The following is a 21,052-nucleotide window of genomic DNA, read 5'->3' as shown; positions in this document are numbered from 1 at the left end:
GTCTCCACATGAGCTCCTCTCTGTGATACAACTCTACCAAGTTCTCGTTGATCTTTAGTTCAATACGAGACGGTGCAGTCCTCGAAGGGTCATTTCAGAGTCGTTCGAGCTCAAGCTTAAGTTTTGTGATTTCTTTTTTAACCGAACCGAAGGTGGTCTTGTTCCACCTCCCTAGATCCTGTGCTACATGCTCCAGTTTTGCCCTCAAGTCCGCCATTGCCGCTGCTCGGCCTCCTTCTGTCCAGCGCGACAGAATAGTTTCAGACCAGGATTCATGAGTTTCCCACATAACTTCATACTTGAACTCTCTCTTTCTGTTGGGTGGTCATGTCCCTTGGTAGTTCAGAATAATGGGGCAATGATCGGATGTGGCTGCTGTTAGATGCTTGAGGTGAGCTTCTGGAAACATCTCGTTCCACTCCACCGTGGCTAGTGCCCGATCTAGACGGACCCTGGTGTAACTGCCTCCAGTTTCTTTCTTTTCATACGTCCAAAAAGGCCCCTGGTAACCCATGTCCATAAGCATGCACACATCGGTCGCTTCCCTGAAGCACTGTATCTGCGCATTGCTCCTCTCCCCAACGCCCACTTGTTCTTCCGGGCGTAAGACTTCATTAAAATCCCCTATGCAAACCCATGGAAGCTCACTCAAGGTGCTAATCCCCTTCATCGTGTCCCACGTCCTGTGACGTAGATCTGTCTGTGATTCGCCATAGAAAAGTGTCAATCTCCACTTGTCCCTGTCCGGTTCTTCCACAAAACAATCGATATGGTAAGCCGAATAACCAATTATTTCAATCTTTATTGGGTTGTTCCAAAAAATCCCTAAACCTCCGCTTCTTCCTTCACTACTTACAGCATAGCCATTATCATAGCCAATGGATCCTGCTAAGTTTTCTACCCTTGTTTTATCTATCTGAGTCTCAACAATACAAATAAAGGTAGGGGCAAAGTTACGCGCTAAATCGCGTAGTTCTCGAACTGTCGCGGCCTTGCCCGCCCCACGACAGTTCCAACTCAGGATACTCATTGTGCCCGGCGGTACTCCTCGCGGGAGCCCGCCGATGATGCATTGGGTGTTGTTGCTTCAACTGGACCATTCTTGCTCCCGGTTGTGCCTGCCATCGTATCCACATCATCCTCAGCCCTGGCCTTCTTTGGCCTCTTGCTCTCCTTCCTAGGCGACACATAGACAGGGGGGAGGGGAGGGACTAGTGCCTGAGCGACTGCCAGTTCCCTCGACTGATTCCCTCTTGCCCCGTCCGTCTCAGACGAACTGGCACCATTCTCAACAGAAACTCTTTTGTTCGCAAGCTGGCTATGACCTTGATCAAGTTCCTCCGCCACAGGGGTTTTGCCTGTGCCAGCTTCGTCTCCTCTTTCTCTGTCCATCGCGACCGGTTCATCTGTATCGTGCTGCTGCTGGCGCGCATTGTAGCGCCAACTCTGATTAGGATTATAAGCTTCACGTCCCCTTCCACGTCCACCTGATCTACCTCCTCCCCTTCCGCGTTGTGGCGTGAAGTTTCCCCGTCCTGCAGGCCTGAAACGGGTTGTGTCCGCATACAGGAAGTCTCCCCACTCAAACTTTGATTCATCATGCTCGCCATCTCCACATTCCTCATGCCAATGCCCAAACTCTCCACAGTTATAGCAGAAGACGGGTAGCTTTTCATACTTGACCCGGTACCTGACCCTTTCTTCTCCCTTTTTCCCCGTGACAAACCTCTTTATCTTAGCATTGATGTCAAGCTTCACCCTGACCCTGACAAACTCACCAAAAAAGCCTGCTGGTAACTTCAATTGAACCTCTTGCACCTCTCCAATCCTGGTTGCCAAACCTTTGACTGCAGGCTCAATTAAGAATTTGTCAGGGAGACAATGGATTTGTGCCCAGACAGCCAGTTTATCCAGCCTGAACGATTCTGGGTTCTTAAACCCGTCGTACTCCTCCAAAATTACTGCCTGATCTCTGAACAACCATGGACCCTCGAACATTGCCTTGTTCCAGTCTCCCAGACAACCAAACTGTGACGTGAAGAGATTATCACGGATTTTCCTCCACACCACCGGGCGAGCCGGGTTCCATGCTGCCCTCATATCCCCATACAAAGCATTGGGGCTGAAGGTTTTTGGTGTATGTACCCTTGCGATCGCGAGCCACTTCGCCGGTTCCGCCATGTCCGGCAATTCTTCCTCCCATATGAAGTCATCCTCCTCCTCTTCCTGCAGGGTGAGCCTTGCAAGCAGTTCATCTGTAGTTTCCTCTCCCTGCATCTTTTGCGACCTCGCGTTTTCTGCCATCCCCCCGATCCGATCTTATCTCGCTTGACTCCGCCTTCTCCTTGACGAGAACAGCAAGGTAGATCACTTTTCGATCGAAAGGGAGTCAATCCCGGACCCCGTACCGCCGATCAGATCGATAGGGAGCGAGAGATAAAGGATTCCGGCGGTGGCCGCCGGAAGATATCGAAACCCTAGGGTTTTTCGCCTAGGGGAGACGTCAATTCACACTCCACGTCAATTCTCACTCCAAATCTTAATTCGCTGAGGGTTTAAGTTTGAGACAACGAGTTACCCGCGTGCACTGGCCCGAGGCGGCGTGGGGGCCCAAACTCTAGGCCGCAGATGGCCCATAGGGTCAGCATGATTTTGTTGGAAGCCGAAAATTAAGACCCTCTATTTGACGCACATGGGTTTCATTGTGGCGGTCCAAACTGTAGCATCCGGTTTACTATATCGGATCGGTTTTTGGTTAGTTTTATTTTGAACATTTTGAAAAGTACACATTGTATTGTTTTTTAATCCGCTGAACATTTTAATAATGTATGATGAAGTTTTTTGTATTATATGATAAACATTTTTTATATATGATAAACTATTTTGAAAAATATGAATATATACATTGAACAATTTTTGAATACACATTGAATATTTTGTATCCTATGTTGAATAATTTTTTAATACACATTGAACATTTGTGTACTATAGGCTGAACACATTTGAAAAACAAGGTAAACATTTGTATATTTGTTGAACAATTTCTAATATACGATGAACATTTTTATAATACATCATGAACTTTTTGTAGTATACTATGAATATTTTCTTAATATACGATGAACATTTTTGTAAGACGCAATGAACTTTGTATAATAGACAAAGAAAAGGGAAAAGAAAAGAAATAGAAAAAGGAAAAAAGAAAAAGAAAAAAACATCGAAGGAACCGTGGGTGGGCCCAAACTGGGGCGTCGGGAGGCCGCGCTTCAGCGAAGCCACGCCCGCTTGATGTTCACGGACGTCAAATAGGAATCACCCCAAAAATTGGCTAGACAATATTTTGGCGTGCCAAAATATTGCAACTCCCAAGATTTGCCAATTTTTTGCAAATTTTGTGAGATGGTCAAAGTAAGTTGGCGGCTAACCAATTGGTAGCCAAATTTTTGTCTTGCCAAAATGTTGGTTAGCCAATTTCCAGTAACCAACTAATCATGCTCTTAGCTTCTCCCTGAAAAAATAGCCCAAGTAAAAGCATCTACAATTAGGCTCCTTATATTGGCCATATACGTCCGGTCACTAACTGGTCAACAATTCGCGACCAAGCCGCCCCCCTCAAACTGGTCCTAGACATCCGAGCTGATCGGCACCCCTTGTATCCATCTCATATCTAGGGCGGATATGAGGAGGCCCAGACGCACGCAAGTGCGTCCATCAATCCCCCCGACCAATATGACCTACGCTTTTCCTCTTCTCTCATCTCCCTCGTCTGCGTTCACCCTCCCCTAGCTTCGCCGCCACCTTAGCTCCATCGCCATCCCAACCCCACAACGCCGCTAGCACTGCCACAAAAATACTCCCCACCATTCTCACCGCCCTGGACATGGTCACCGCCCATACGTCGCAGTGGTATGTCTTGCTCTTCCTGTCATACACCTTGCCCTCTATGTGGTCGACAAAATGTCTGAGTAGTTTTTTGGATTCTCTTGTAGACAAAAAGATGGATTCGTCGGGTTCATCAGATGAGGAGCATCAAGACAAAGAGCTTGATGAATTCATTCATAAAGACTTCATCGATTCGTCGTATTGGATGGCCAAGATGCTGACTTGATGATGATGATCAGCATCCAGGATGAAATGGAGGGGAGTGGAGCCCATTTTGAACTTCAAGGGCTCGATTAGAGGATCGAAACCGGGATAGGGTTGCTGACGCACGACTTTTTATTGATCATGTCGCATTGCTAGAGGCTCTAAGCCTCACAAATCTCGCCCTTAGTTACAACAGGATGGTCGAGTTAAGTGAGTTTCTTAGCTGTACCTCTATACGAGATCTGAAGTTGGGATTTAATTATGAAAAGGCACGTCAAGATTGTTCCTTTGCGAGCTGTGGCTTCACTTCTTCTCTGCCCATCTCACCATATGCTTATTCGTTGCAGATTTGGGTGTAGCCAGAATGTCTGACGCGATGCATGGCATCTGTCTTCTGCCAGCTAAGATTTGTTAATCTAGCTAATCTTCCTAAAGGGTATGATCTCACTTGGACAATGTTTATTCTTGAAGCTACATCCTTACTGAAGGAGCTATACATGACAGTACGTTCTTACCTAAAGATCTCTTTTTTCCCACACAGGCTTAAGACTTAAGGTTTTGCAAGATTTTCTTACCAGATACAAAAGATGTCTGCTGTATTGATAACTCACTTTTTATCTCTGTCCTAATTTCTGGCATGCAGGTATGGGAATGGGATCATGCGTGTTTAACAAAAAGGGATGAGGAGAGGAGGAAAGAAGAATCATATAGTGAACAAGGGTGTAGAGTGGGACTTGGCCGCAGCAGAATTCCAACAGTACAGTTTGGCCACACCCGCAAGCATTGGCTTCAATGTTTTAAATAGCAGGCTATGTCAAATAGCGGTGGCCCTTCAAATCAGCTATAACGAGGCTATAGCCTGCTATTTCGCAAGTTTAGCGGGCTATATGCCACATAGCGGCACCTGCTCAAACCGCTATAGCTGGCTATAGCCGGCTATTTAAAACTTTGATTGGCTTTGAATCTAAAGACTACTTTGTGAGTTATGTCAGACGCGTTATGGTGGCGGCGGTCAATCTAGCAGACGTGTTTCTTTTTGTGCGCGGTAAAGGGAGATTTCTATTACTCAAGGAGGCAAATCAGCCAGAACCATGTTTACAATGTCACACATACCCGAACCCAACCATACTGCAGTAGGAAGGTACTCCTACCGTAAGCAACAAGAGCATGGCTAACTTTATTTTGCGAGCGACTAACAGAAGTAATAGAGATCTCCCTAGTTTCGGCATCCTTCATCCTCTTGATCTCCTCAACGAGCACGCGGTACCTTGAACGATTCCTTATCGGAGGGTTCAGCATGTTCACAGCTTCCACACTATCCATCTTGATGGGAATGGGCAAATCAGTACGGTGCAGGGCCAGTTCGAGCCCCTCCCTACATGCCGCGCCAACTCGGCTTCCAAACCATTATTGCATGAGCGATTTCCCTGCAGGCACCGAAAATGAGGCATCCTTTGTCTGACGCAAGACCATGCCCCCTCCAGCTGCTCCTGTTGCTGGTACGTAGCTAGCAGACGTGTTCCTATATAGTAGGTTGGAGTGCGGCAACCACGAGGAGAAGCCTAACAGGTACCCCTAGACTAAAAGACAGAGGGTCTCATTGAAGAGGAGATTCATAGCTGGGATCGAGTCGTTTGCCATATTTCACTTTGGTGCGATGAGGGCTGGCCGTGTAGCAAAAATGGAGTACCCACAGTGCTCACCGCTTGAGGCAAAAAGATCTTTTACGTGAGGCAAAAAAGGTGGTTGATTTCACAGTGCTCACTGCTGTGTTAGAAGTGTTGTTACTTTGGTCGAGAGTTGTTTCAGTCTTTTCATATATTGTGACCGCAAACTGTATTTGTTATGTTTTTTTTCAGGTTCAGTGTATTATTATACTGTAGTGCCGATTGTTCTCGTAATGAGTTTAGAATTAGAAATGTGGTTCTGCCATAAAATCTGGCATAAAATTATACGTAACAGATAAAATTCTGAACATCACAATGTACACATCAGTTGGTATCTACTGTAAAAAGTGGTATCTGTTTGGTACCACAGAGTTGCAGAGCAATTGTTCAGCGTTGTTGAATGTGGTTACTTCCTTCGATTCATCAATCCGTGTTAACTCTTCTATTCAGCATCACACTTGACCACTACGTGTATTTGCAAAGAATCAGTGGTTCTGTTCTCTTCGCATGGTTCTTTACTGTTGCTGTGGGAAATAATTCACACAAGTTCGGTCCATTTTTTAATTTTTTTTGCTGCATGTGGTTCTTAACCTGCAAAGAGATAAATAAATTCCAGGAAAAATTTCTGATCTAGTCATGGCAGTACAACAAACACCGGAAGTAAAGGTCGAAAGTGTGTCACCATCACCGCCCCTCCTTCACCGGATCCGAGCAAACCCTATTGTAGTAGTTAGTCAGGAAATCGTTGTGCTAAGGCCCTGCAGGACCCGTGCACCAGAGACAACAATTGTCGTCGATGAAAAAAAAACGTAATTCAAAAGGGGTTAGGGTTCTAGCACGGGTAGGACAACAGCTGTCCCCACACTCGCGCGGTTGCGCCACCCCCTTCCCAGTCGCTACTCTCTCTCACCCCTCCCTTTACGTTGTCGTCCTGCTTAGGTACCTAGCTGCTGCTTGATCCTCGCCTACCTATGTCACCACTGCTCCTCGGCACTCAACAGTGGAGGCACAACCATCGCTACCACCATGCAGGCCGGCGACATGGTTCAGTTCATTGCACCGGCTTGGAATGGCTGTAGAATGTTACTTAGTTTCCATGTATGTACAATGTTTGATACCCCAAACGAGGTACATGATTTGTTATTTATGCTTGTTTATCAACCTTTATTTTTCTTGGTGGCAACGGGACTCGGTATAGATTGAATTTATCATGATTTTAAGTAGCGAATATGATGCAAGGAATTTGAAGTACACTTGGGTTGGTTAGAGTGAAACAGCTTAATAGCCAAGATGATGGAAGCAACCTATAGGGAGATAGGAATGGTCAAGAAAAAAAGTAGGTACATCTGGTCTAGTTAGAGTGAAGTAGTTTAATAGCCAAGATGAATGGAAGCAACATATATTCTGGCCAAAGTTAGTTCATTAAGGTTTAATTAACTAAGAATATCGCAAAACTTGAACCATGAGGTTCATTATTTTGGTAAATGGAATGTCTTTCTTGGCAGGGCAATGCCTGAATGATTTCGCTAAATTTTAAACCAGAGTAATAAGCTCTTGGAAATGAAGCCCATTAAATGACGTACCTGAGCCACTCAATTCCCTTTCTTGTGAATGAAAGCAATGAATGTGTGTCTACTGTCTAGGGATGCCCATCAACCAGCCAGGGAGGAAGAGTGTGACTTGCTCCACCTCATTGATCTGCGACACGCGATGAACCACACAGTTGACTGCACCCCTCCTTGTTCTCTCCACCATGCCGCCACCTTCTCTATATATACAAGGAATACTCATTCATCCATGTGCGGGGCGCACGTGCAACTTAGGACTTAGGCCTTAAACGATGGTGTTGGTAGAGGGCGATGCTTTCCTTTCTAAATGGAAAGAGATGGGTGAAATAGACTTGCTTTGGGCATGTCCGTTATGTGGTTTTTTTCTTCTCCTTTGCTTCTTGTCGCGTCCATGGAAGGCCTGCTCGTCCAGGTCCCTCTTATACTCTGCCCCCCTCCCCCCGCGGTGAGGTTGGTCTGGAATGGAGCAAGTGAGCGCCGGTGGGGGAATCTGAATGAGAGTGAGAGAAAAGAGACGATGTGGTCCATGAATGAAATATGAATTAATAAAATGTCTACGTGCATTGCCAGATGCAAAGACCGAGGGTATATCCTCCTTTTCTTAAAAAAATGAATGAAAGATGAAACACTTGGCGTCGCTTTGAAGGTTGAATCTCGCCGCTCCATGCATTTATCTCTTAATAAGAAATGAGATGAGAAAACGAAAGAAAGGCAGATCGGTGAAAGAAAGTAAACGGTAATGGTAGCTGGCAAACGTTTGCTGTAGGGGAGATGGCAAGTGAACCATCTTTCAAACGACGACAATTTTTATACGAAAATTGCTTCTCGGAGAGAAACTACCATGTGGCCTCAAGAAACTGCCAGCTCTCCCTCTCCCTTGCAACTAAAACTGTCAGCTGAGCATTTGCAACTGCCACCCTCCCCAACGAACGTTCCCAGTTATGGACGTCCAAAAACAGAAACAAGCACCGCGAACCAACCTATGATTAGAGTGACAGTGGTATCCCCAGCCCACCAGGGTTCAAGTCCTGTTGCTTGCATTATTTCAGGATTTCCGGTGATGCGCTTTCAGTGAGAGGAGACGTTCCCGCCAACAACGAGACGCCTACGGTGACTTTATAGAATCTCAAGATGATATGCCGGTTCAGTCTCTTGAAGGTGCTCATAGGGATAAAGTAAGCGTGTGTGTTCATAGGAGTAAGTGAATAAGCACATATATATATGAGCGGCGTTTATACTGTGTTAAATAAAAAGCAAGCACCGTGCGTTTATGATTTTGCTCGGACCCCTAAACAAAAAAGTCCAAGGGTAGGCCGTGCGTGCGTTTATCATTTTTTAGGTTCATTTATCTCTTTCTTATTAAACGAGAAAAAAGCAGAGCAGCCAAAAAGAAAACACGAGAGAGACCGATCGAGGAGTGACGCACGCAGACTTAGCCTTGATTTGCCTCGTGTACTACCTATTTTTTTAAGGGATAAGTATATTTTTCGTCCTCGAACTCTTTCAAGAGTTTAGAAATTGTCCCTCAATTCAAAACCGGATAGTTTTCATCCCTCAACTATTGAAACCGGATAGTTTTCGTCCCTCACGCCGCTTGGGACGGTTTTCGTCTGTCATGAACAGTAAACCAACGAACAGTAAATTCGAAAAAAATAGCAAAAAAATCTGAAAACTTGTGGGATCAAAGTTCCTCGGGTGTGCAAGGTGCGTATAAATTTTCATATTGTTCACCGACGTACATATTCCAAACAATATGAAAATTTATACGCACCTTGCACACCCGAGGAACTTTGATCCCACAAGTTTTCAGATTTTTTTGCTATTTTTTTCGAATTTACTGTTCGTTGGTTTACTGTTCATGACAGACGAAAACCGTCCGAAACGGTGTGAGGGACGAAAACTATCCGGTTTTGATAGTTGAGAGACGAAAACTATCCGGTTTTGAGTTGTGGGATGATTTCTAAACTCTTGAAAGAGTTCGAGGACGAAAAATATACTTATCCCTTTTTTAAAGAGGAATATATTAATATCAAATAGATATCAATTATACCCAGTCTTTGCACCAATAAGATGTTTAAAAACATTCAGGATGCACACGACGAAAAAGAAAATAAAAACGGGAACAAAAAAGAAAAAAGACCCTGCCATGGTGATCTATCATCCGCAGTAGTAACACTCTAACCACCACCAAAGACAACATCCGGACTGAAAAGAAGGTTCTCCAAAAGCAATGCCTTCAAGAGATGGATTGGCGGAGGGATCGATGGATGTTAGCGCACGAGACTGACCTTGGTCCTTATGCTTGCATCATAGACAAATACTCTTACATGGATCCCAGACCCAGAGTGCGGGAGGCAGTCGACAGCAAAAGAAGCTCTAGTTGGCTTGTTCAAAGCTCGTAATAAAGAGGAATTCATGTACAATGAGGAGGATAGATAGAGGGGCACAATTGATCATGTTGATAGCGACTATGATCACAATGAAGATGGCGTCTGTTACCCTGATGACTTCAGCAACACACCTGATGATATTGATGGCGATAGTGATGACGCTGATGGTGAAAGTGATGACAATGAAGATGGTGTCTGTGAGACTGATGACCTTAGCAACACAATTGATGATGTTGATGGCGACAGTAACTACGATGAAGATGGCGTCTATGAAGCGGATGACTTGAGCGACACAACAGATGATGTTTATGCACAAGATGAAGAAGCATATGTGCATGTAGATGAAGATGGCCGATTCGAGTACTCATGGAACTTGGATGAGGACAGCTTCATTGATGTGGATGGAAGTATCGCCGACCGCGATGACGATGAGTGTGATTACCACCTCATAGGATTACAACCACACAAGGACGTGGTGTTCCTACAAACTTCCAACGGCGCAGTTGTAGCATACCATGTGTCATGACTTCGAGAATGCAATATTTAGGAAATCAGCATGTTAAAGACCCTTTCACATATTTTCATGGCGTTAGAGATGTGCGAGGTAAAGCTCCTTAAGGCCTGTGAGATTCCAAAACCACGCATGCTTGAGTGAAGTGTCGAAGTTGTTCTCAGACATATCAAAGACTTTTAGATGTGTGAGATTGAAACGTGGTATACTAGTAGATATGGTATTATTTAGACTACAATAGGGCAACATAAGCACTTTAAGAGAAGGGAGCATGTTAACCCTCTGAAACAAATCCCTCTCGGAACTAAGATCCGCACCACTCATGTCAAGATGGCTCAGCAAAGAGAGACCTGGTGACCATGCAAGATCCATTGTTTGGAAATCATTCCAACTGACATCAAGATAATGCAATTTTGAGAGATTGCCAAGTTGGGAAGGTATTGTCTCACTGAATCCCGCGAACGAGAGGTTGAGATACCTAAGGTTATTGAGGGAAGCCAAGAACACAGGGATGCTTGTGCAGTTGAAGTAATTCCAGATCAAGATACCTCAGTTATTGTAAAGTAGCCAAAGTAGAGCTCATCTCGCCTACTGACAAGCTCAATGTTCTGCGCATATTCGGGTAGTTGTATTCGTCCATGTCGATGTTGCGGAGGCTGAGCTTGATGAGCCTCTTCTGTTGCTGCACTGGACTCCCTTCCATTGGCAACAATCCTCACCCTGTCATGACGAGAGACGGTCAGCACGGTCTAGGAGGCTTGCCTTGAGGACAGAAGCGCATATCGGTCGCTGCTGATGCAGGCTCCTGATACACTCGCTTGGCCATGGGAAGTGGACCCTGCTTGGAAGATCAATAGGCAAAGGAGCAGTGCAGTTCCTCTGTCATATTGGTCGGGAAATGGCAGATGGAAATGAGAATGGGCAGAGCAGCTTCTCTGTATTCCAATTCCACCACAACAGCTTCTCTGTATTCCACAGCTTCTATGATAGGAGTATCGGTCTTGCCGTGCATACTTTTCCTATACTCAATTAGCTAGTGCTGTAGTGGTTAGACTTTGCCATGATTCAGACAGCCCACCATGCACAGCACGGCAGACAAATTGGAGTGCTCTTCTTAAAATTCTTGTTTGATGATAAGTCATGCTCGCATTACCCAGTCACCATTCCTCAAGTTTGTTGATCGTAAAATATATAAATAAATAAATTCTTTTTTACATACTGCCGCGCGTGATAAAGTCAGCACTAAGCCAAGTGGCGAGGTCTATTCTCCTTTTGACTTTTGATGGAGTGCCGTGCGTGAGAATATTTTTGCAGGTGTGGCATGGTTTTCTTTTAGGAAACTGCTGTGTGAACGACACAGCCTGCATTGACAGCTACACTTTACTGATATGCATGGACGGACCGATATACGCTGTCGTTCACACATCGTCCGCGCATCATCGTGTGCATAGCAACACTCTTTCTTTTAAACCCGTGCAAGCAAAGCAAGCTGAGCGTCCAGCATTCAGCATTCCAACTTCCAACTCAACTCACAGGCTTCACGGCTGACCCACCTCATAGCCCGGCCGGCGACAAAACCATGCAGGAGAGGCTGCCGTTCCGTGCGATCCGGCCGAGCAAAGGTACCCTAGCTACCTCTCTATTGGGCAAAGGTGCCTCCTCCTCCTGATTACTCATTCAAGTACTGCTTCTTCCGTGTGTGTTTTGTGTGTGTGTGTGTGTGTTCAGTGTGTTATGTATCCTGCACTTCCTGGGTCATGGGGGGAGCGATGGATCCTGCCAGTCCCCCCTAGCTCCGCCACTGGACCTACTCATAAGTTTTTTTTCTCTTTGAAAACAAGAGTACAAGCTTGTGTATCGATTGATGCACACAATGACCAATCTTGCAGTAAACATATTATGTACAATGTTTTATTCTTTATTCACTCTTTGCAGGTGATAGGGCCCTTAGTCAAGCGACAAGGCTCGCCCCAATCTTTATGTTGCTGTCGCTGCTGCTGATTTCTTGTGGAGTCGGCAGCATTCGCTGCTCCTCGACGACCGTCCATGGTAACATCACGGGCATGATCTCGCTGCTAGATTTCAAGCGGGACATCACTAACGACTCAAGACAAGCCTTAAGATCTTGGCAAGCCAGTGTCCCTCTTTGCAGTTGGGAGGGCGTCCACTGTAGCTCGGGGCGAGTCACTAAGTTGTACCTCAGCGAACGAGAGTTGTTGGGCCCGATATCCCCCTCACTCGGGAATCTAACATTTCTTAGGGCACTGGACCTGTCCAAAAATGGGTTCACCGGCGAGTTACCACCTCTCAACCGTCTCCACAGATTGGAATACATTGACTTGGGAAACAACTCACTACGAGGGACCATTCCAGAGACTCTCACAAACTGCTCCAAGCTATGGAGCCTAGACCTGTCTGCCAACTTACTAATGGGTGAAATTCCCCTTGGTATAGGTCGCCTATCCAATCTAAGGAAAGTATGGCTTTCCTCAAATAATCTCACCGGAACAATCCCACCAAGCCTAAAAAATAGCAGTCAGCTTGAAGACATCGTTCTTACTGATAATAAGCTCACGGGAACCATTCCTGATGAGATGGGAACTTTCCCATCTCTTGTTTATTTAGACCTTGCTGGGAATATGCTATCAGGTGGAATTCCAGAAACCCTGTACAAATACAATCAGTCTTCTCTACAGTATTTATACTTATATTCCAATATGCTTGGGAAAACACTGCCATCGAGCTTTGGTGACACGTTCCCGGATCTTAAACATCTTTGTTTGGACAATAACAATTTTGAAGGTCATCTCCCTGCTTCACTAGGCAATATTTCAGAGCTAAGACTGTTAAACTTGTCGTCCAACAGTTTCATTGGTCAAGTTCCAGGTTCTTTTGGTAATCTTGCAATGTTAGAATACCTAATCCTTCAGCGAAACAATTTTTGGGGCTTCCTCCCAATAGAGCTTGGCGGCTTAAAGCAGCTCACCCATCTGGATCTGTCTGATAATAATCTGCAAGGTGGTGTGCCATGACATGGAGTGTTTGTTGAAAATAACAGTTCCATCTCACTTGGAGGCAACATGGACATCTTTTGGAGGAACACTGGATCTGCTCCCATGTCCCGCCATCTCTCGAAGAGAAGAAACACAGTATGTACTAGCTACCTGATTATTGGACTACTCATTACAATACTTGGTTTGTCACTCATATTCTTTGGCCTATTTTATGCTCACCAAGAAGATATCAGGAGCAAACCTACCATTCTTTTTTGGGGGTGCTGTGTGTAATTCATGCGGTTGGGACCTTCCAAACCTTCACTTTGTGAATAAATGATCGGGCGAGACTGTGGCTCTCAGTGCTCAACAATCAGCAAAACGTGTTAAAAGGGCAGTTTCAAATAAACCATGCTGGCCGATTGCCAACCACTCCCATTGTATTGTTTACAAGCTAAGCTAGGCCACGTCTTGGTTTTGTCATGCTGACTTTTTCTGATAATGAACTTATGGCAAAAAATTATAATGACTTGGACAGTCAAAGCAATCCAACAAGCGGAGCAAAAATTTATAATGACTTGGAGAGTCAAGCCTCGGGACAAAAGCTCAATACCCAAAAGGCATCAATTTTTTTTGGCAAAGGCTGCCCAGACTTGGTTAGAGCAACAATGAAAGGTGTACTGGGGATAATAAATGAGTCATTGAATGAAAGACATCTCGGTTTACCATTGGATGTTGGACATGAGAAGAATGGAACTTTCTCGTATATCAAAGAACGGATATGGAGGCGTGTACAAGGATGGATGGAGAAGATGCTACCAGGCAGCGGCAAAGAGGTCCTAATCAAGTCTATTGTGCAAGCCATTTGTACATATTCCATGTCAATGTTCAAATTACCAAGGGGCCTGTGCAAGTGTATTATGTCGATGATCCGGAAATTTCGGTGGGGCAGCAAAGGGGGTGAACGGAAAACGGCATGGGTATCTTGGGATTCCATGCGCATGCCGAAATACATAGGAGGTCTAGGCTTCCGTGACATGGAGCTTTTCAACCTCTCGTTGCTAGCCAGGCAGGCATGGAGAATATTGCAAGATCAAGAATCACTGAGTTCATAGATACTAAAGGCGGTTTACTTTCTGGCTGCTGATTTTCTTGATGCGGAAGTGGGCACTCAAAACTGGTCTAGATGATTCAAAAATCAGTGGCGCTGCCAAGACGATTTATGTTACCATCACATAACATTTAGAAAAACTAAGTCTTTGTAGAGATTCCACTATGGACCACATACAGATGTATAGAGATGCATATGTGGTCCATAGTGAAATCTCTACAAAGACTTATATTTAGGAAGGGATGGAGTACTTTGCACTATGAAGATAACAATAAACTGGTATCATATGCATGACACTAGTCTAATTTACTCTTCATTATGAGTTATGACTAGCCTTAGACATAGGCTCCTCGCTGAAGGGACGTCCCGTCTCTGCTCCTTTTCCTATTCGTAGTAGTCGTACTAGTGGGGTCTGTAATGAACCTTGGTTTCCGGTAAAAGAAATGGGAGAGAAAACTCGCTTTACAAAAGACACAACAAAGTCTGGCTTCTTTTTCCATGTTTATCATTACTCGTTTGCATCGTAAGCAAGAGTTAGACTTGGCAAAGTCTACACCTATGGCAGCCAAAGCAGGGGTTTCCTTCCTTGAATTAGCTGGTCTCCTGTATCTAACAGCTAGGTACTTCTTGTTTGGCAATGATAGATAGCAATTGCTGGTTATATATCATAGCTTAGTAAAGCGACCTTGTTGTCTCCAGTGTAGCAATCTTATATGTTATCGGCTGTTGGCGAGATGTGTACGTCATTTTATTGTGTTGTAGACATGTTGCAAATGATAAGCCCGTGTTACCCGGTAAGATGGTGATGGCCTGGACAGCTACACTTTTTTTCCCTTTTCTTGAGCGTTGGGACAATATTGTCTGTTTGAAAGGAATACTTCACTTATAAATATAGTGATCAAGTACGTCCTCGAGTATAGTAGCAGTCGCAAAGAAACTTCCACTTGCTCTTTCGTCATTATCTGATCTATAGGTTGTGGAAATTTCCACCATTTTGAAAACAAAAATCTCTTCTTAATTCGCGTCCACCTTGTACACTATACTCCGGCTCGGATCATATATATCCCTGAACACTGCATGGGTGGACACCCGCAGGCTTCCCGTTAGAGAGAGGCTTCTTGGTCATGGGACGTCTCCACTCTTTTCCTTTTGGTTAGTTGGACTTAGCTAGGGCCTGTAACGAACACTAGATTCTGGTAAATGAATTCGGGGAGGAAACTCTCTTTAAAAAAAAGAGGAACGTGGAGTCTTCCTTCTTTCTATGTATGTTGTTACCATTACAGTTAAGCTGACAAGAATGGTTGAACCATATTTTAAACACAAGAGTAAGACTTGACATAGTCCGCATCTATGGATTCACGACGCAAGAGATCCTTTCAATTAGCTGGACTCCTCCGTCTCACATTCATTGGTTGCACCCGTCAATGATGGAATTTACGCTCCACGCCTTTGTTGGAAGGAATAGATATCTCAAATGCGCTCTTCAGGGTAAAACTGCAAGATCCGGCATTCAACACCCGGATCGGGCTATACCAGTGCTTGGGCGGTGTTCCTTTTCTGGAGGCGTTGCTTTCAGAGAACCTTGCATGTGGTTCATCTATTGTCCAGGACATTGGTGGTGGTGTAGTTGTTTAGTTGTGTGTCGTTAATTGCTTGACTCTTTTTGTTATTTACCCTTTATGTTTTATCTTCTTAACCATGTGCATCCTCAATATCTCAACTAATTTTTAGTATTGTGTCAGTTGCAGAGGCTGAATGTAATTACTATCATCTTGATATTACGATTTTTCGAAAAAGCTGGACTCCTCTGTCTAACAGCTAGGCGTTGTTTTACAATGCTGGCTAGCTTGACAAATGCCGATTATATATCACAGCTTCAGCTTATTAGTCAAGCGACCTTAGTTGTCTCTAGTGTGGTACTTCTATATGATATACGTACTGTCAGCAAGATGCGTCATTGCATTGTATGCAAATGGTGACAAAATTAAGCATATCTGACGCGGTGCGATGGGGATGGCCTGGACAATAACACTTATGTTCTTTTTATTGAGAGTTGGGACAATAATGTTTGCTCTACACTTCAACAGGAAGAGTAGCGACCACGTCTCTAGTATTAGTACTACTCCAGAAATGCATTTAGAAACTTCCACTTGATCTTTCGACCTTATCTGATTGGAATCAAAACACCAGAAAATCTGCTAGTAGACATGTAAACATGTTCTCTAGTGGCCGGCTGCAAGTGGGGTTCTAACTTAATATTGTTGCCAGCTGCAAGTGGGCGTAGAGTTAATATTGCAAGCCGATCGTCGTGTCTATTAAGAGATATGTGCTCCAGGCGGCGATACATATGCACACAGTATATGCCTATATGCCATGTGAGGTGCCATAATTTGAATGAATTATGAATAAGCAAAGAAAGATTTAGATCAGAAAACCCAAAAATAAATGCCGATCAAAACGACGGCAAGAGATAGAAAAAATCGGATCAAAGAATCGGGAAAAAGACTCTCTAGGACACCGGTCAACACGACCGGCCGACAAACCCTAGGTACGGACAGGATGGCCGCCGATAGCGGTCATGCAGGCCAACCGCCCCGGGGGTGACGCGCGGGGTGGAAGCGGTGGGAGGCGGCTAGGGTTTGAACCGGTTAGGCTGATACCATGTTAGAAGGGAATAGAGAGAGATTGGCAGAATATGATGGATGTTGTATTGAGCCTCTCGGACGGTTTATATAAAGTACAAGGCTTGGAGGACAAGAAGCCTCTCCTAAAAATAACGCAGAAAATTATTACAAATAATAGTCTACCATATACAAAAATATGCCTATATACTCTAACAAGCAGTAAGGGCCAACCGTTTGTCCTGTGTCAACGGAGAGCATCTCTGTCCGATTCCAGCTGAGAAGCACTGAGCCAAGTAAGCGTGATTTCTTTAAAACCCCTGCAAGCAAAGCAAGTTGAGCGTCCAGCAGCCAGCGTTCCAACCTCCAACTCAACTCACAGGCTTCACGGCGGACACACCTCAGAGCCCGGCTGGCGGCGGCAAAACCATGCAAGAGAGGCTGCCGTTCCGTGCGATTCGGCCGAGCAAAGGTGCCCTAGCAACTCTCTCTTGGGCAAAGGTGCCTCCTCCTCCTGATTACTCACTCAATACTCCTTCCATCTTCTTTACTGTCAAAACCAAAAATCTCGCAAAAGGAAAAACTAATATTTTTCACATGGGTTCTACTTCAAATATTTTCCCTCATCGGATCATGAAACCTATTAGGCCCCGCTTGGATCGTTGGATTTTCCCTACACCTGTAACTTACCTGTCTCCAATTGAATACATGCGACCGAGTTGTATTTGCTTTCGGGTGTAAGCCGTGCTTGTAATGTACTACCATGTCACAAGTATGTGAGGAGGAGGAGCGAGTCCACGTCGGTGGGGGTGACAGACTTGGCCGCGCCATGACCGCCGGTGAGGAGTAGGAGTAGTAGGAGCGAGTCGACGTCACCATTGTGGTCAGGTCACGACCGCTGATGCCTACCCGCCGTCCCGGCGCTCAACCCCTGTCGTGGTCACCGGAGCCGGAGCCTCACCATGTAGCGGTCGCTTCTTCCTCTCACGGACACTGGAGCCGGCGCCTCCCCATCCTTGTGTCTGCGGCGGCGCAGCGCAGCCCTCGGCCTAGTCTTTCCTAGGTCGTGCAGAGCGAGGGATGGGGGGAATAAAAACGACCAGTTCAGGTCTGTATCATATACCGGCCTATTACGGGTGTAAAACGAAAAACCGGTGTAAGTTTTACAGCCCAAAACGACCATCCAATCACCTATACGAAGCCCACCCGCTTTCTTTGTACAGGGGTGTAATTTACAGGTTGTTTGGGCTGCGAAACGACCGTCCAAGCGGGGCCTTAGTGTTGTTCATGAGAGCAAAGCTCACAAAACCTACTAGTATTGTTCATGACCTACTCATAAGTTTTTTTTTCTCTTTGAAAACAAAATATGCAAGCTACAGGCTTGTGTACCAATTGATGCACGCAATGACCAAACTTGCAGTAAACATAGTATGGACAATGTTTTATTCTTCATTCAAACTTTGCAGGTGACATGGCCATTAGTCAAACGGCAAGGCTCGCCACCATGCTTATGCTACTACCGTTGCTGCTCATTTCTTGCGGAGTCAGGAGCATCCTTTGCTCATCAATGACGACAGTCCATGATAACAGCACGGACATGATCTCGCTGCTAGATTTCAAGCGGGCCATCACCAACGACTCAAGACAAGCCTTGAGATCTTGGCACGGCAGCGTCCCTCTTTGCAGTTGGGAGGGCGTCCACTGCAGCTCGGGGCGAGTCACTAAGCTCTACCTCAGCAAACGAGGGTTGTTGGGCCGGATATCCCCCTCCCTTGGCAACCTAACGTTCCTTAGGACACTGGACCTGTCCAAAAATGGATTCACCGGCGAGTTACCTCCTCTCAACCGTCTCCACAGACTGGAATACCTTGACTTGGGAAACAACTCACTACAAGGGACCATTCCAAATACTCTCACAAACTGCTCCAAGCTATGGAGCCTAGACCTATCTGCCAACTTACTAATGGGTGAAATTCCCCTTGGCATAGGTCGCCTATCCAATCTAAGGAAAGTATGGCTTTCCTCAAATAATCTCACCGGAAAAATCCCGCCAAGCCTAAAAAACAACAGTCAGCTTGAAGGCATCGTTCTTACTGATAATAAGCTCACGGGAACCATTCCTGATGAGATGGGAATTTTCTCATCTCTTGTTAATTTAGACCTTGCTGGAAATATGCTATCTGGTGGAATTCCAGAAACCTTGTACAAATACAATCAGTCCTCTCTCCAATATTTATACTTATATTCGAATATGCTCGGGAAAACAGTGCCATCGAACTTTGGTGACACCCTCCCGAATCTTAAACATCTCTGTTTGGACAACAACAATTTTGAAGGTCATCTCCCTGCTTCACTAGGCAATATTTCAGAACTAAGACTGTTAAACTTGTCGTCCAACAATTTCATTGGTCAAGTTCCAGGTTCGTTTGGTAATCTTGCACTGTTAGAATACCTAATCCTTCAGCGAAACAATTTTTGGGGCTTCCTCCCAATAGAGCTTGGCGGCTTAAAGCAGCTCACCCATCTGGATCTGTCTGATAATAATATGCAAGGTGGTGTGCCATGACACGGAGTATATTTGTTGAAAATAACAGTTCCGTCTCACTTGGAGGCAACATGGACTTTTTCCTTGGAGGAACCACTGGATCTGCTCCCATGTCCCGCCATCTCTTGGAGAGAAGAAACACAGTATGTACTACCTGATTATTGTACTACCTCATTACAATACTTGGTTTCACGCCACTCATATTCTTTGGCCTATTTTATGCTCACCAAGAAGACGTCAAGAGCAAACCTATCATTGTACTACCTGATTATTGTAATTCACGCGGGCAATAAACGATCCACTGAGATCGTGGCTCTCAGTGCTCAATCAGCAAAACAGGTTAAAAGGGGAGTTTCACGTAAACAATCCTGGCTGATTGCCAACCACTCCATTGTATTGTTTACAAGCTAACCTAGGCAGGTCTTGATCTTTTCATGCTAACTTTTGCCGATACTAAACTTATGGATTATTTTTTGCGGGAAACTTCTGATTTAGTCATCACCAATCATGGTAGTACAACGAACACAAAAAATAATAAAAATTACATCCAGACTCATATACCATCTAGCAATGATTATAAGCATTGAAGCGAGCCGAAGGCGCACTAACTTTGTTTTTGAAAAGGATGGTCATCCCCGGCCTCTACATCACATGCAACCATAATATTAAGCAAAAGTACCAGAATGCTTACGGTTCAGTACAAGCTCACATGGAGCTAAAAGGAAAATAAAGAGCAAATAAAAGTTGACAACAACAGGCAAAAATAGGTTGAGATGACTAAACACCTTGCTTATTATTGGATTGCCATTCAAACCGGTTGTAAATATGTAACACCCTCGATGCGACTATATCTCCCACGTGTCGAGGAACGACTTAGAGGCATAATCGCATTGAAGGCATATGTCGCAAGTGAGGTAATCTTTACACAACCCATGTAATACATAAGGGAAAGAGATACATAGCTGGCTTACAATCGCCACTTCACACAAATACATGAATAAAGCATTACATCATACAATTACACTCAAGGTCCGACTACGGAGCCAAAATAACAGAAGAACCCCAAATGCGACAAAGACCCCCGATCGACCCCAACTGGGCTCCACTACTGATCAACTAGAACGAAACCACACAAATGAACAAGGTCTTCAACGAGCTCCTCCTGAGCTGGGTTGTGTCATCTGCACGGACTCATCGGCACCTGCAAGCTGGTGTTGGAAGTATCTGTGAGCCACAGGGACTCAGCAATCTCGCACCCTCGCGATCAAGACTATTTAAGCTTATGGGTAAGGTAAAGGTATGAGGTGGAGCTGCAGCAAGCGACTAGCATATATGGTGGCTAACATACGCAAATGAGAGCGAGAAGAGAAGGCAAAGCACGGTCGTTAAAAGTATGATCAAGAAGTGATCCTATAGCTACCTACGTCAAGCATAACTCCAACAACCGTGTTCACTTCCCGGACTCCGCCGGAAAGAGACCATCACGGTTACACACGCAGTTGATTCATTTTAATTAAGGTCAACTTCAGGTTTTCTACAACCGGACGTTAACAAATTCCC

The 21,052-nt window shown here is 45.0% G+C and overlaps 2 protein-coding genes across 2 annotated transcripts; both read left to right on the top strand.

Annotated features, from left to right (window-relative positions):
- Window positions 1–11,684: 11,684 nt before the first annotated feature.
- Window positions 11,685–14,808, top strand: LOC123131379 (LRR receptor-like serine/threonine-protein kinase EFR). The gene is made up of 2 exons (XM_044551070.1): window positions 11,685–11,844; window positions 12,158–14,808. Exons 1-2 carry the CDS (start codon window positions 11,802–11,804, stop codon window positions 13,252–13,254), a joined length of 1,140 nt encoding a protein of 379 aa, XP_044407005.1. The 5' UTR covers window positions 11,685–11,801; the 3' UTR covers window positions 13,255–14,808.
- A 2,285-nt stretch (window positions 14,809–17,093) lies between these two features.
- On the top strand, window positions 17,094–19,835 carry LOC123131378 (receptor kinase-like protein Xa21). Its single transcript, XM_044551069.1, has one exon. The coding sequence runs from the start codon at window positions 18,419–18,421 to the stop codon at window positions 19,511–19,513; it is 1,095 nt and encodes a 364-aa protein (XP_044407004.1). The 5' UTR covers window positions 17,094–18,418; the 3' UTR covers window positions 19,514–19,835.
- The last annotated feature ends 1,217 nt before the right edge of the window (window positions 19,836–21,052 follow it).

Source organism: Triticum aestivum, chromosome 6A (assembly GCF_018294505.1).
Source record: "Triticum aestivum cultivar Chinese Spring chromosome 6A, IWGSC CS RefSeq v2.1, whole genome shotgun sequence".
NCBI classification, from domain to species: Eukaryota; Viridiplantae; Streptophyta; class Magnoliopsida; order Poales; family Poaceae; genus Triticum; species Triticum aestivum.
The sequence above is the reverse complement of the archived record's forward strand: the minus strand, read 5'-3'. Positions and strand labels throughout refer to the sequence as shown.

Coding starts and splice junctions, on each gene's coding strand:
- LOC123131378 (XM_044551069.1), top strand. CDS start 18,419: ATGGCCATTAGTCAAACGGCAAGGCTCGCCACCATGCTTATGCTACTA.
- LOC123131379 (XM_044551070.1), top strand. CDS start 11,802: ATGCAGGAGAGGCTGCCGTTCCGTGCGATCCGGCCGAGCAAAG. Junction 11,845..12,157: donor TGCGATCCGGCCGAGCAAAG/GTACCCTAGCTA, acceptor CACTCTTTGCAG/GTGATAGGGCCCTTAGTCAA.